This window comes from Danio rerio, chromosome 6, assembly GCF_052040795.2.
Source record: "Danio rerio strain M-AB ecotype USA chromosome 6, GRCz13ab, whole genome shotgun sequence".
Lineage (NCBI taxonomy): Eukaryota > Metazoa > Chordata > Actinopteri > Cypriniformes > Danionidae > Danio > Danio rerio.
In genome coordinates, this window is record NC_141026.1 from 21,764,567 (window position 1) to 21,781,591 (window position 17,025).

General features: G+C 38.9%; 1 protein-coding gene and 1 long non-coding RNA gene across 2 annotated transcripts in view; both read right to left on the reverse strand.

Annotated features, from left to right (window-relative positions):
• LOC147836322 (uncharacterized) overlaps positions 1 to 17,025 on the reverse strand; it is a 309,667-nt gene that overhangs the window by 37,115 nt on the left and 255,527 nt on the right. The gene's annotated exons all lie outside the window — the stretch shown is intronic.
• On the reverse strand, positions 125 to 12,413 carry LOC147836324 (uncharacterized). Its single transcript, XM_087257136.1, has 5 exons — positions 12,186 to 12,413; positions 2,032 to 2,175; positions 1,675 to 1,827; positions 1,272 to 1,499; positions 125 to 780 (listed from the first exon to the last, which is right to left on the reverse strand). The coding sequence occupies exons 1-4, from the start codon at positions 12,199 to 12,201 to the stop codon at positions 1,288 to 1,290; spliced, it is 525 nt and encodes a 174-aa protein (XP_087113262.1). The 5' UTR covers positions 12,202 to 12,413; the 3' UTR covers positions 125 to 780; positions 1,272 to 1,287.

Consider the following 17,025-nt stretch of genomic DNA (forward strand, 5'->3'; position numbering starts at 1 on the left):
TATTTGCATTGTTTAGATTTTGACATTATATAGATTTAGTCTTAAATTTAGCAAAAAAAAAAAAGACAAAAGTGACAATGTCAGATCAATTGGAAACCAAGTAATCTTTTTAAGAAAAAAAGATGTTATTATATTAACCTTTAATTTTGTAATATGTTGCTTTTGTTTATACTGTTCAAGAAAGTTAAACCTTGTTTTACACAAAAGAAAAGCTCATAGTAACAGTAACTGAGGAGACTCTCTTAAATAAGTGTGAATACACAACTGTACAATAATGTCAATCCATTATTTTCATTCTACAATATAATATGTGCAAAGTTGACATTTGACTGTTTGTGTATCTTAAAAGTTTTTGCTAAACTCATTGTCAACCTTTACAGTATAAAACAATGCATTCATATTTTGATCAGGTAAATCAATGAGTACTCTTCAAATAGATACAGATACCGGACAAGTACATTTCCTTAAACACAGTCCTTTGTGAAGGCGGCTCCCAGTGTTAGTGTGGGTTTCCTCTGGGTGCTCTAGTTTCCTCCACAGTCCAAACACATGTGCTGTAGGTGAATTGAATAAACTAAATTGGCCGTAGTGTGTGTGAATGCAAAAGTTTATAGGCGTTTCCCAGTGGTGGGCTGTGTCTAGAAGGGCATCCGCTGTGAAAAACATATGCTGGAAGAGTTGGCAGTTCATTACCCTGTGGCGACCTCTGATCAAAAAAGGGACAAAGTCGCAAAAAAATCCAATAAATAAATGAATAACAGTCCTTTGTGCAGCTTCCACCTGGGGAAATACAGAAAAACAAAAAAAAAGAGGATAAGGTGAAGCTCAGCTGTTTTCAAATGAACAAATTGTACAAAGCACTAAATAAAATATGAAAATTTATGTTTAAAAAAATAATAATAATAATTCCATCTATGTAGCTGATAAATGTTACAAATTGACTATTGAATATTCTACTAATACATTTTAAAACATATACCTAAGATTAAGTTTATTTAGTCTTGAAACACATGTAGTGCTTGTGTGTGGACTATATAAGCTGTCCATATGAAATGTAACTTTTTAAAGTTTATGCCATACAGACACAAATACATTGATTAATTGATCCCTGCTTTTCTACTTATCAAACTTTGACCATCTTACAGTGTATGACTCTGACAACCTGACTGGCTGTTTAAACAGGTGCAATGTGTTATATTCTAAAGTCATCAACTGGCACCAACTAAAGCCAAAACACACACTGATCTACTTCTGAGAACAAGCAAACATACATAGGTAATTTATCTATTATTTATATTTCATTATTTCATAAGTGTTTTCTTCCTCATCATCGCTGGTGTCTGGACTACTGAGGCCTCTTTCATCTTCTGCTTCTCTTTGTAGAAGTAAAGAGGCCTCTGGGCCTAAAGCAGTCTTGTACTGTTGGAGAGCAATGTGCATCTTTTCTGTGACCTCTGACAATCTTTTTCTTAAGAGACAGCAAAGTCCATCATTTCCCTCTGAAAATGCAGAAGATAAGACAATAAAGTGAAAATAAAATAAATTAGCTTATACTACAATATACAACTTCTTCAAGAGGTCAAAGAAATTGTTAAGTAAAATAATTTGACTCATTTAAAAACTGCATAACAGGGTGGATTGCATTTTATTGGACAGTCTTTTTATTAAACTTACCCTCCTCAGTCATTTTGCTCCTGAGAATAACTGACAGGCTCTGCAACCATGCGCTGGGCTGTGCCATCTCCAAAACCAAAATGCCTTTTTCCTCTTGCAGCCCCATTGTCAGCATAACTTGGTCATGCAGTTTCTTCTTCACTGAAATGTTTACTATGAACCAACAACACATATGTATACATGACAAAACATTGCAGATTATCATTGCATTGTTTTGTCTATACAAACACATTCTTTAAAAATCTAAATAATATATGAAAATGTCCATTATCTAATAACATTACAACATTCGTTGTTACGTCCATGTTAAGCAGAACTGTAAATAAATTGCTATGAAACCTATGAAAACTGACATACCACTGCTATGAATGTCCCATGGCCATATTTGGGACAAAGTGCACTCTCTAGCAAGACAGTGCTCCACCACAGCAACATCAATGTAGCAGGTGTGTACAAGACCATTGTACTTTTCAATTTCCAGAAGAAGGAGCTTTTTGTCTTCTGCAAGTATAAGATTTGGAATTGAAACTGTGAGAATCGTGACTGTAAGGGTTCTGAATGGATCACTTGCTCTGGTGGGCTGATCAGAGCCCAGGAATTCAGTCAACAACTGTTCTCTTTCTGAGGCTTTACTGTAGTATGTAATAGGTGTGGTCTGTACAAAGATAAATACAAAATGAATATAGAAATGTCAAACATAATATTTGTCAGAACAATAACAAGCATTATAGAGTGGAGGAACTTTGACATCACTTTGTAGGCTAATCGGCTGCTAGCATAAAACTGGTTCCCTCGTGAAAATCCCTATAGGATTTTCCCATAGGGTTTTCGAAGATTGCGAATAATACGCTCTGTGTTCAAACACAGTTCATTACACTTACACGTTTTGTTCAGCCGGATAATTGTCACACGAAAATACAACATTGAGCACTTTCAGATCTTAAATGCAAACGCAAGACTTGAAAAGCTAACATTAGGCTATAAACGGACTACAGCGCCCTCGGGGCGCTCTTCAGTGACGTCAGCCCCACCCTGCTACAGACGACTTTTCAAGCTTATTTTTAGAAATAACGTCCATGACAAAGAGTTAATCTCTCTGTTTATTATATTGTAATCCACGGTATATATTATAAACTAATAAATACGCAAACACACATAGACCTTTGTGCCTTTTGGATCGTTTTTACATGGGAAATACATCTGTTTTGCCTTGCGGTTGTTCTAAAAGTTTTAAAAATGTGTATAAATGTGCCTACATAGTATTTTCATCAGACATATTTAAATAAGTGTATCGCTCGCGTGCACACAGCCCGCTTACCTTATACAGATGACAGAAATTAGGCGTGAGGAGGAACAAGTCTATCAAATGCCTGCAAGTTCCATCATCATGGACAGAGCAACATTCAATATTCCTTTTGTGTCACGAAGTACAGTGAAAAACAGCCCATAAAGTCACATCTGCTATACGTTTTATGGAGGAGTGTTAATACTGCAGCAAAATGTGTTCAGATGAAGAAAAAAAGACGAGAAATCACTTGATCACGTTAAAATGACAGTTAATATGTCTGTATTTTTACACTTTTATTCACTTGTTTGCATTACTGAGGGCAGGAGAGAGACAGGCTGCACTGAGCAGTATCTTCATAATATCGTTTAATTAAAATAAATGATCAACAATTTAGTCTGTCTCGACAGCCTTTACATGTGAAGGAATTATCTACACACAATCTGAATTCTCAATTAGAATAATACAACAAACTATAAAATACTATTCATGAAAATACTTAAATCACAGACAAATCCAAACGCCCATCACAAGCGAGCTGCGCTCCAGACCAGATCAGCTCGATGACGTATAATGTCCCCGACGCCACCTGTAGTCTCATTTAGCAACTTGATAGCAACCGTCTTTTTAAAGAAGCATAATCGATTTAAAAGTTGAAGAGTGTGCTGTAACTGATGTGTTTTATGTCGTAGAACAAAACGGGAACCGGAAGTGCTAAAATGCTAACTCGCTTCCGGGTTTTTGCATAAAAATTGACGTCATAGTTCCTCCACTCTATTATCAATAATACTGAGAATAAGTGAAATACTATAGCTCCATGAATTACCATGTTAGCATTTAACTAAGCCATTTAACAAATGATATTTATCCACACTCTTGTTCAGTTTACTATACAAAGAAAGACAACAACCTCATAGGCAACATAAACATGAGGTATAACTAATATACCAATAAATCTCACATGATGTATCGTCAATGATCTTCTATTGATAACAATAACATTGAATTATATGTGCTCACTTCAGTAGTATAATCACTTTCACTATAAACATCGAAGATTACAGCTTAATGTGAATATAGAGCATTATATAGCATAGCAAAACTCACTTTATAAGATGCACGCATGCATATTACAAGCTGGTTTGGAACGGCTCGTCTCACTTCTCTCAAAGTTTGCTGCGCAGTGTTAAAATGGCGACGCCTCTTAAAGGGGCGACAGCTCTTAAAGGGGCCACACACACAAACCTTTGTACAGCCACCCCCAAATTGCTTTCAATTTGCTGCTTTAGAAGGTTGTGTGTGTGTTACTAATGCCACAGTGGATGTGTTGGGTTCCCTTTTATAATTTTCTGGGATAGGGGGTAAGGCCACAAGTCTAGCTACAGGCCTAGTATAAATCCTCCCTTCAACTTGAACATCCACTGATCTCACTTGTGAGTCTTTACTGGGATGCATTTGGACTACCTTCCCAATAGGCCAGTGTGCTCTGGTTTGCTGGGGATCCATTATCATGACTGTCGTGCCTGTATTTATATTGGGGAATGTATGGTGCCATTTCTGTCTGAGTTGCAAGTTCGGAAGGTAATGTCGAATAAAGGATGACCAAAATTGGTCCGCTAACACTTGGGATTGTCTCCAACGACGTCGACTTAGTCCCTCCACTGCTGGATATATGACTGTGGGCAAAGAATTGTCCAGCCGTCCCGTGAGAAGAAGGTTAGGCGTTACTGGATCGGGGTCCGCCACATTGGAGGAGACATACCCAAGCGGTTTGGAATTGAGTATGTTCTCTACTTCAATTAGAACGGTACTGAGTACCTCTTCTGGTACTGTCTGAGCCCCAATAGTCGCCAATAGTGCAGCCTTGATGGATCTTATCTCTCTCTCCCACACTCCCCCAAAGTGTGGTGCTGCAGGAGGATTAAAACGGAATGCTATTTTTCGTGGTGCAAGTTTTCGCTGAAGATCAGGCGACATAGATTTGAATGCTTCATACAATTCCCATTCTCCTCCACGAAAATTTGTCCCTTGATCTGATAGCAATTCTACAGGGAAACCTCTTTGAGCAATAAACCTCCTAAGTGACATCAGAAACGAATCTGCATCCAAACTGGGTAGAAGGTCTAAGTGTACTGCTCGTGTTGTAAAACATTTGTAGAGGATTCCCCACCTCTTCTCCACTCGTCGACCAATTTTCACTAGGAATGGGCCGAAGCAGTCCATACCAGTGGAATAAAGGGTGGTTTGTAGAGTCGCAGACGTGCCAAAGGAAGGTCTGCCATTTTGGGGAAGGTAGGTTTGGCTCTCAGTCTTTGACATTCTCTACAGGCATGCTGTAAGATGTGGATGGTTGCTCTTCCTCTCAGCACCCAGAATTGTCTCCTTACTTCTGCGAATACACGATCAGGGCCTGGGTGGCAAAGCCTTTCATCAAAGGTTTGAAGAAGTAGTTTCACAGCTGGATGTCTAGAATCAAGAACAATGGGATGTTTCATGGCAGGACCTAATTTCTCAGCATTTCTTAGCCTACCACCAACCCGGATCCGATTTGTGAATGTGTCATATTCCGGAGCCAAGCCAAGCAAACAGCTATCATGTTGAAGAGCCTTGCCTGATTTCAGTCGTTGTAATTCTTCAGGAAAACTTTCCTTTTGCACCCTCTGAAGAATGGCTGTCTCGGCTACTTGGTAAGTGTTTGCTGTAGGTTTACCTGATTCTCCAGCCACCCCATGTAGCTCCTGTGCAACTGCTTCTAGCAGTTCCGACCAGGTTTTGTTCTTCTTGCCGAATTGCCCATCCACAGTAGTGTGTCCACAGAATGCTGATTTCTTGAGCTCAGATTTATCTGTGTCAGGGAAATCTTCAGGGTTTGCTGGCCAGTTTTCTGGAGAGGAAAGCAAGAATGGGGGCCCATGGCTCCATCTGTTAGGCTTACCGAGATCCGTCAGAGTCTTTCCGTGTGTGATGTCATCTGCTGGATTTTGAACTGAATCCACATAACACCAGGAAGTAATGTTGGTAAGGTCATGGATTTCAGACACTCGTGTCCCAACAAAAACTTTGTACTTGCAAGACTCTGATTTAATCCAAGACAGCACTGTAGTAGAGTCTGTCCAGAGGACTGTGTGGCGAAGTGGCAATGTTAGTTCTTTCTGCAACTGGGCCTTTAGTTGTGCTCCAATCATAGCCGCACAGAGCTCCAACCGGGGTATTGACAGAACTCGTTTTGGCGCTACTCTTGAGCGTGCCAGTACAAATGACAAATGGATGTTACCCAGCTAATCTTCAGTGCGAAGGTAGGCGAATGCTCCAAATGCACTTTCTGATGCATCGCTGAACACACGAAGGTCAGTAATGCATTTCCTTCAGTCTACTGAAGCTGGCACATAGGATCTTGGAAAACTGATTTTGTGAAGAGATTGCAGCTCATTTTCCCATTCGGTCCAGCTTTGGACTAAAGCTTGGGGAAGTTGTTAATCATCCCAACTGCGCTGCTTGTCCCAAAGTTGTCTGACCAATACCTTAGCCCTGGTAGTATAGGGGATGATATATCCTAAGGGGTCATACTGGGTCGCCAACACTTTGTAAATAATCCTTATGGTGGGAGCCCCATGATTGATGGGCCGATGACGATAGAGCAGGACATCTGATGGACAATTCCAGCTAAGGCCCAATGTGGACTCTTGTACATCAATCTTATTATGGGCTAGCCAGAGTTCAAACCCATCCGATTTAGCTTCACGTGGGAGATGGTTAATGACAGTTGGCATATTACTGGCCCATTGTCTTAATTCAAAACCTCCTTCAGCTAATAAATCTCTTAGCTTGTCCACCAACCTTCTAGCCTCCTCTGGCGATGGAAAGCTCTGCAAACAATTGTCAACGTAAAAGCATCGTTCTACGGAGAAACTTACGTCTTCGTCAGGTTGGCTATGGTCCTTTACATGCCGCTGTAGGGCAAAGGTGGCGCAGCAGGGGCTACATGTTGTCCCGAATGGCAGGACCTGCCATTCAAAGACATCAGGATTTCCCTTCTCATTCGGGTCGCGCCAGAGAAATCGAAGAAGGGGTCTGTCTTCGGGAAGAAGGCGGATCTGATGAAACATACCCCAGATATCAGCACTAATGGCCACTGCATGCTCACGGAATCTGAGTAAAACTCCCAAAAGTGATGAACCCAAGGTAGGCCCAGTGAGAAGCAAATCATTTAAGCTGAGACCATTAGACTGAAAGGAGCAATCAAACACCACACGATTCTTGTTATTATGGCTCACCATGTGATGTGGGATGAACCAACGCTCACCATCTCCTTCTCTTTCTTCTTTATTGAGCTTCCTGATTGCTCTAGACTGGATCAATTTCTGAATTTCCAAGGAATAAGCATCGGCTTGCTGAGGATCTCTGGTAAGTTTTCTCTCAGTGCTCCTTAGGCGGGGCATGACTGATTCCATGGTGGCATAAAGATGGGGCATATCACATTTCCTCAGCAAAGGTGTTGCATATCGACGTACTCCGTCCACCTCTATACGAACTGTTTTAGCTTCAAGCAGTTCCACTGCACTTTTGTCCAGCTTTGATCTTGTACATTCCTGCTCATTTTGAAAAGGCAAAACATCCACTTGCCATAGTCTACTAACATTCTTGAGCAACTCTGTTGTACTGGGAGAACTGGATAAGTGGAGACACTGCCTTTGCTTGAGATTCTGCTCCAACAAGCTAGTAGGGCCCTGTAAAGTCCAGCCCAGTTTGGTTCTTATTGCAGCAGGACCCCCTCGTGGACCAAACCTTACTGGCTCAATTGGCGATATTATGTGTGTTTGATCTGCACCGACAAGGATGAGAGGTTTGGCCTTTTCAAAGCACTGTAATGGTAATCCAACCAAGTGTTTGTACCGCCTTTGGAGCTTGGAGATTGGGTAAGAGTGGTCAATCAGATCAAGTTGTGGTGCAGTGAAGGCGTTTTATATAAAATATCGTTTACTTGGGTTGGAGTATGGTGAAATGTGGAGCGAGACTGAGGCGCCCTCAAGGGTTTGTACATCGTGACGGATTGTTCTCAGTTCTAAACTTTCGTCAGTGCCTCTCAGACCAAGTTTTTGTACTGCTTCTGGCAAAAGCATTGTACGCTCAGAACCATCATCAAGGATTGCATATGTATCCAATGTGTAGTTGCCATGGTGCAGGAATACTCTGACAATTTTGAGCAGAACCTTATTATTACTGACTGGTTTGTTCAGGTATAAGGTCTGGGTTGTGGAGCTAACTAAACAAGCCTCAGCTTTCGATGTTTCAGTAGCTGACCTCTCATTTACCTCATGTAGTATTCGCAGATGCTTCCTCTGACAAAGCGGACATGGTTTCTTTAGACCACAGTGGGCAGCTTGATGGGCGAGACCACAACGCCAACATCTCCTATTGGTTCGTATCCACTCTGAGAGCTGATGCTTGGTTAGTGTTGGACTTTTGGGGCACTGACTGAAGGCATGTTCAGAGTTTTGACAGTAAGAACAATATAATGTGCTCCTGCCGTTGGGTTTGTCATCCATCTTTGCAGAAGGATATAGAATAGGTCTAACCTCATCATTATCTCCAGACCCAATCAGTACAGTGGCAGTGGTTCGGCGTGATCGTGGAGCTACTCTGGGATCTCGTTTCATTCTCCATTCTCCCTGCACTGTTTGGTCATCATAACTTTGGCACCATGACTCATATTTCAGCCATTCCGCAAGATCTACTAAAGAGTATGTCGTCCCTGGCCGATGCAACATATGGCGCCGGAAATCAGCCCTTCTCTCTGGTGGCAGCTTGTTGAGGAGACGTGCCACATGAGACCCACAATGTAATTCAATGCTTCCTGACTGGCCTAAAGTGTTAAGCAGGCCGACTAATGACTCCACTTGAAGGGAGAATTTCTCAAATGCTGAGGGGTCGTTTCGGCTTATATCAGGAGACTCAAGAATTGTGGCAATCCTTTTCAATGCCACTTGGTGTGGCTGGCCGAACCGCTCATTAAGAGCCAACATGGTGTCTCGGTAAGGGGTAGGTGAATGCAAGAAAGAGTCAGCTATTAGACATGCATCCTCCAATTTTAGATGGTCCACCAAGACTTGATATTTAAACATTTCAGTACAATCAGGCGGTAGGAGATTCTCCAAGACTATTTTTAATCGTGCAAACTCAATTGGATCTTTGGTGCGGAAATAAGGGATGATGGGACATGGACCCTTGTAGTATTTTTCTGTCTGATCTACAGATGACATGGGGGGTGCCATGTTATAGTATGCCAGTCTGGGTTGTTCAGGGTAGAGCCATTTCGATGAATCCCATGGTTGCTTATGTACATGCTGGTGACCTGTCTGTTGGGCAGTATACTGGCTGTACTTAGGTTGGTCATCGTCTGCACTCAGATGGCTAAATTCTCTTGTCCCTTCCCTTACTGTTGGTCGTGGAGTGAATTATGGTATGGCCCTTGCAAAGCTGTTAAGCCTTTGTCTGTCACACTGATTCATACTTTCTGGCTCTTCATATGCCATAGGTGGTGGAGGCTCTGGCCATTCTTCATCTCCTGTATTCTCTGCGTAGCGAATTTTAACTGCTCGCTGATCGGATTGGTTGCTATGGGTAGATAAAGGCCTTTGCAAGCTACAGGCTCTATCTAACAGTTGAGCAAGTTCCTCTTTGGCTGTCTCAATACGTTTGAGGTCTGCTTGAATGGCCCTATGGGTTTCAAGGAGCTTTAAATTCTCCTCTGAAATCCTCTGTAACTTTAAGGAGCTAGCATCTGACCGATCACTCTGGTATCCTTCACCCTCATCACCAGGAAGACATAGCTCTGTATTGGATTCAGACTGTAATGGCTGCTTTGCATATTGTCGTGATGACCGGTGATGCTTGGTTATGAAATTGTGCTGCTGCACAGGGCTTGGAACGTTAAGATGGTCATCCCTGACAGTCATCCTCAAAGGGGAAGAAAAAGTTGGTAAACTTTGTACTCTGTGAAGCTGTACGGCCGAGGCTCTAATCATCGATGAAGAATAATCATCAGATAAGTGCATGGGTGGGTCTCTTGTTCTAAAAGGTGACACTGTTTTATGGAAACTTTGTAAATCCACCTCATAGTCCTTTAAATAAGCTGGCCGGTGCTTTGTGCGGCCAGAGGAGTATACAGGTTCAGATCTGGCTGACATCTAATCCAGAGAAGTGATCACTCCGGCTCAAAGGACCATTTATAACATTTGGAATTGAAACTGTGGGAATCGTGACTGTAAGGGTTCTGAATGGATCACTCGCTCTGGTGGGCTGATCAGAGCCCAGGAATTCAGTCAACAACTGTTCTCTTTCTGAGGCTTTACTGTAGCATGTAATAGGTGTGGTCTGTACAAAGATATATTCTTCTGATATTCATAACCTCCAGACTGAGTTTGATTCAGTAAGAGAAAAACAAAAAACCACGACACTATCTATCTACCTACCAATTTAAAACATTTGTAAATAGTGTGCAAACATTTACTGTTAAAACAATTCCCAGAAACTCAAAACGTTACTGTACTTTTTCCACATTAAATTACATTAGTATCCCTTTATTGGATTCAACTGTAAAAAATTCACAGTAATATGATGTAGGCCTACCCAAAATTTTATTGTGAAGGTTGGCAGCAAAGGGCTATACGTTTTGCACATTAGTTATAGGGATTCAAATTCTTTATATTTTTATTAGCATAAAAAATGATACAGTAGAAAAGGCACTATATATAAACGATATATTTTTCATATTTTTAAATTTGGCTATCAACATCTTATAAGGTAACATGTAAATATGACATTTTTTAATGAACATAATTTTGTGCTTAGCCAAAACGTAATAAAATGTAACAAAAACAATTGATTCGTGAAACCAAAGAAGTGTTAAACACACCCGGAGGTTAGGAATCTGCGCTACCGACTCATTTAAAATGACACACAATCTTAATAAATAAGCCAAAAACTATCAACTATTGATTAAAACAATATCATTTTTGCACTGGTTCAGCTGGTTCAATGGTACTCCCGTGACAGTGAATCAAATTGAACTGTTTGATCGGGGGCCGAGCAGTATAAAATAGTAATGAATCATTTTCAGGCGGATTCGATTCTTTACAATACATCTAAAGGAGCCGATTCATAGAACCAAGCCGTTTCTACTCGATCGGAAACAAGCACGCCTCATTTGAACCATATCCATACAAGTCGATGACTCAACGGATTCATCCACGGTAAGCGTTGAAATGTCCAGTTCAGTTAATTGATTGTTTTGTGTATATTTCTGTACAGTGCATGCCATTTAACAGAATTAACTTAGTAAGTTAGCTTTAGTTGTAACGTTAGGTTTTTATGCCATGACGTCAACAGACGGGTTAAGCCCCATTTTTAAACAAGAAATTAACAGACCGCGCTTGTAAGTTAGCGTTAGTGCTTGTGAGGTAAGTTAACTTTAACACTATTAGAGTTTTTTAGCATAATGTTAGTTCCTGAAAAAAAGAAAGGTGATTTTCTGTTAACCTTAACTGTTAACTGCCCTCTCTATTTCAGCACAACATTGAAGTGAAGGTGAGGTACTTCCCGTGACCATGAGGGATAAGTTAAGGTAAGTGTTATTATAAAAACAAGAAATTTCTCTTCACTTTAATTGAATTAGCCCTAACTGCATTCTCTATTTCAGCACAACATTGAAGTGACCATGTGGAATACAGTTAAGGTAAGCTGGCCTTCATTATGATTATCATCAACCAATAAAATGTTATTGTCAGATTATGGCAAATGCAAAGTAAATTAACCACATAACAGTGGTCAGTTGTTTTTGTAACATAATAACAGCAGTTAATATACAGTAAATAATTATTTAGCATTTAAAGAGTCGTTTAAGATTATTCAGATTTTCATATTGTCAGTTATGCGCTTAAGCTGGCTGACTGAAAATTAAAAGTCTGTGCATATACCCCATTCGGATGTATTTTAAAGCTAACATTAGCATAGTACATGTTAATTGTCTATTTCTTAGGGGTAGTTTTAATGCATTACTAACATTTACTAACGAGAACTTATTGTATAGAGTCACTATAGAGATATTTTATTTTTGTGGTTTAGGTGTAAATAATGGCTATAGTGCATGGTGAGGGTATATCATAATCATACAAATGGTATTGTGGTACTATAGATTTAGATTATCAAATGTTGAGTCTTATTTTACCTCTTATTATATTCATCAGTTTTTGCAGCCTTGCGCCACAGCCATGGATGTTGAAAAAGTGTGATGCCACCCCTCGCCTGAAGGTAATGTTGATGTCTTCCTCATTTTCATTAGATTTTTAAATGTCAAGTTGTTCACAGATTTGCTGTGAGCAGTTTCATGTACAAACTCCTTTTCTTCTTGCAATAGTTCCTACATTAAAATCTGGTGTTAAAAACAACCACAACTAGGCTAGTTGGCTACCAAGTGCTGAGTAAATATTAGCCAAAGATTTTTTTAAAATAGTTTTTGTTTATTAGCAAATTTTAACTAGCCATTTTAATAGGCAGTGTATGGAATGTGAATGTCAACTTATTTGTACAAACAAATTTAATTATTCACAAACTCAGTCTTGCTTTTCCCAGCAATACTACAACATTAAACAAAATCATGGTGATCACGGGATCTCATCTGGATTTCACAACTGGATATGGTCTGAATTTGAATTATGCTGAAGATGCCTTTTGCATTCTGGAACTTGAGGTAAAGTCTACATTTAATATTGTACTTGAGGGTTTGTTTTGGGGGTAAAACAAGGAATGTATAGGAGCACAAGAAGTCATCTCAAATACGATGTGTGTGTTGCAGACTTAATTTGTGTGTATGTGCCGGAGACCGGAGAGGATGCTGTCCTTAAAAGGATGGAGCTGTTATGCTGAATTGATACCAAATGTGAACTACAGTATTCAGGTGAGTGTAATAGATACAAGTCATTGCAAATACATTAAAAAGAGGGAAATTTGTACTGGACAGCACAAATGAAGTGAAATGCAAAACACATTTGTGAATGTGTGGTATACACTTCAATCTCTTTTTTTCTTTTTTACTTTTTTCATGTGAAACATATGTATGACATTGTTTCCAACCGACTGAATGTTTTCTCTTACTATCGTCAACTAACGTTAATGTTAATGTTATAACAAATCTTTATTCGGTACTTTATATGCAGGTTTGTTTGTAATGTGAAGGTGAGAAAATAACAAAATGATTATTTTAAGGTGAATTACCCAATTAATTTGTTAAAATAATTTAAATAATCATTCAATTAAATGTTTTTTTAATGAATGTGTATTTGTAAACACAAATGTGTACACATATCTGATATTTGTTTTATTCACACTTCGTTACAAATCTGTATTTGTTTATTTCATTAGATAAGTCATATTTTAGCTCAAGAAAAATGTAAGAATTACTGTATAAAAATATATTTAAACACTTTATTTTTGCTTCCTTTTTGTGTAATCTTAACCACCTAATGAGCTTTAGTTGCATAGTGATTGCTGTTTATGTTGTGTAAAACATTACAATTGATAAAAATTTAGCTTATTTCTCATTTGTTCCTGATTTCTCTGGCTGATTCTGATGTTACTGTTCCAAAACGTATAAAAGGGTAAAAAGTCATGAGTTTCTTTTTTTTCCATAGCAACTCCGGCAAGATGCACACTCACAGAGAAATCTGCCATTGAATTCTCAAAGGACATGTTGGACCCTCACAGGCACGGTCAACGAGCTCATATATTCTGTACATCATCACCTTTTAAATTAATTTAGTTAAACTATTTATTTTGTATTTCATTTATCTACCTACATGTTAGGGAGTACTGAATAAAAAATATATTAATGCTAAAATAATAGTTAAATTGTTCAACATTATTATAAAGTAATTGTGGTCTTTAATTTGACTTTTTTATTAAAAAAAAGAAAAAGAAAAAAAATCTCTTTTCACAGAGACTGTAATAAATGCTATTAATGTGACATATGCTATCACTGACATACTGTATGCTGTCTATGTCTAATGTATCCAGAGCAGATGCTGTGGCGATGATGGATGAAGCAAGAGCATGACGGTGACAGACAAGTCTCTGCATTGATTCAATGGGCTATTCTGAACACCTGCCGTTGACCGACTCAAACCTGAACCTTCTCCATGATGGACACTCATCGTTCTCAAGCCCTTCAGAGTCTTTTAGACCACAGCTCTACCCTTTATGTTTGGCCAGAGGAGAATTGATCTTTGGCTGAGCCTGATTTCTTTAACGTTTGTTCTTTACTTCCATCAACAGGTGGGGTTTTGGTTCTGTCCACTGTCCCTCTGGCTTGCTTGGTCAGAGCTGGTGGAGTTGCTCTTTAATGGATCTTCCTTCAACAGTGACAGTTGTATTAAACTGAACTGAATCAGTTTTGATTAAACTTTTAATTATAACTACACTACCATTTTACCACTACTCTCATCCCTGCCTGACATGCTGGAATGTTACACAAGTTAAAAAATTATGACTTTTTTCTTCATCTATGTAAACTATTTTTAGAAAATTATTCCCAAATACCATGAAAATCCAAAATGGATGAGGTTCAGGCCCAATCTCAATTCGATTTCCCTTTGCCTTCCCCCAACCCCTTTGCCTTCTCTTTGGCCCTTGAAACAGTGTTAAGGGGTAGGGGTGGAAATATACCCCTAAGAATTGCACACATCGTCATGTCGTCACTAGCGTATGTTGCAAGCTCCATGGAGTGAGCATACTTAATTTATAAATAAATCATATAGAAGTTGAGTGTAATGCAGTGTGTGAGTGTTGACGCTCATCTTCTGTATGAATGAACTAAAAAACAACAATAATATTATACCAGATGTGCTGTAAAAAGCTATTTCACTCCCAGCAGACATTTCTGACAGACCCAGTCATTGGGTTATCAGAATAAACAATATGCTGAGTAATATTTTGCAGTGGTTATTAAGGGACTATCGTTAGTGAAATTTTAGTTTTTTTTTTTCAACATTTTTTGAAGATAACACATTAACGTCATAATGAATGTAATAAAGCAGCTGCTTTGTAGTAAATTTTTTTTATTAATGCACATTTATATTACATTTGTGGGTCTCTTTGCTCAGTTTTTACAACAATGGTGCTGGTGTAGTCAGAGAAAACTCTCATACCTCTTCATTTGTAGTGTGGTCTTGAAAAATCTTAATTTGAAGGGCTATGTGGCCCTTCCCTTTACCTCTACACCACCAAGCTAATGAAGAGAATTGGGACACTGGACCTCTTCATGTGAACGTGCGAACCGAGGGGGAAGGGCCAAAGTCTAGAATTGGGATTGGGCCTTAATCAAAGGCTCCACTATAGGGATATGGTGAAACATATTTGATGTTTGTTGTGCACTTGTTTGTTGAAGCACAATACATTTTGTACAGTACATGTGCAGACTTTTCACAGTCATGGACTCTCTGGAATATAATGGCATTTTAAAAGATCTGTTCTTAAATTGTAATGTTTTATTCTGAAGGACATTTTCTGCAGTATTTTGTACTATTTTTAATAGAATAAAAAATTATTTTTAAATGATTCTGTAAAAATTCTTCTGAGGTTTTAATAAAAACTGTTTGAATTGTTCATTTGTGTGTATTTGACTTTTATTGAAGTTGCATTTAACATATATTTAGTAAGAAAACTAATATATTTATGGTATATTGCGTGTGTGTTTAAAATGCACTCGTAATTAATTTCTAATGTACTTGTAATAGAGAAAAAATACACTTTAATGTCACTAAGCAAGCATGAAATTAGCATACATAGTATGCTTATTTAAAGTTTACTAAATATACTTAGTTGTTCCAATTTAAAACACAAAAGTACACTAAATACACTTAAAATTGTACTTTTGTGCAATTTTATTACAACTAAAATATACTTAGCACAAAATTAATATGACTAAAATGTCACACTTTAAGTAAACTAATCTTTAATACACTTAAAATATACTGACAATTAGTCCGGATCCAAGTATACTAAGCATATTTTTTTTTTCACTAGGGCTGTCTCTCTGTGTTTGAGATGATGTCGAAGGTTGATTGGTTCAAGAAGTGGTTTTGCAAGCTCTGGGCTCTTAACACTTTTGTCTTAAAGATAAACAAAAGACAGATGGTCACTGTCTCAATTGCCACTTTCTGATGAGCTTCGGGCTTCGGATATCTGGACAAATTGGTGAAGCAGGACAGTGGGAGAAGCTGTCTTACACAAGCCTTATGAACCAGACTCCGGACTGAAGAAAGGTCACTCAGAGACAGAAATCATTGAAGCTGTGACGGGTGCTGTGAGCCCAGGCCTCCATTTGAGAGATATGCTAGAAATAAAGCCGGATCTCACGCTTCCAACTCTGAAGACAATACTGAGAGGGCATTACAAAGCTGACCCGCCATCTGATCTGTTACAAAAGCTAATGAACATTACACAAGACCCAAAAGAATCAGCTCAGAACTTTCTATTCAGATGAATCGAGCTCAGAGAGAAGTTGCTGTGGAAACTGAGTGAGGAGGATGAAGGTGAGCAGTTCAGCCCAGAACTAATTCAAAGAAAATTCTTACGCTCTATAGAGACTGGACTATTAGGTGAAGCGGTAAAGCTGCAACTCAAACCTTATCTGAGCAACCCTAGAATTAAAGATGAAGAGCTGATAGAATGAGTGAATAAAGCTTCTAACTTTGAACAAGAGTGACAACAAAAACTAAAAAAGAATGCAATGAGTAAGTCACCAAGACTCAGTGACATAAAAACCAACATATGCCCATTGGAGTCGCAGCTTAATTCTCAACATTACATGGGCCTTAAGAGCAATGATAGCTCACCTGCAATGAAAGCTGAATCAGCTAGCATCAGCAAAAGGAGTCAAGACAAACAGAAGGAGGGAGACCCAAGTATAAGCCAAATGATTGAACAGCTAAGAGCAGAGGTCCTAGAGATGAAAAGAATGGTGAATGAGACAATGGAGACAGCTAAGGCCAAGGGCAGAACAGAACGAGTAA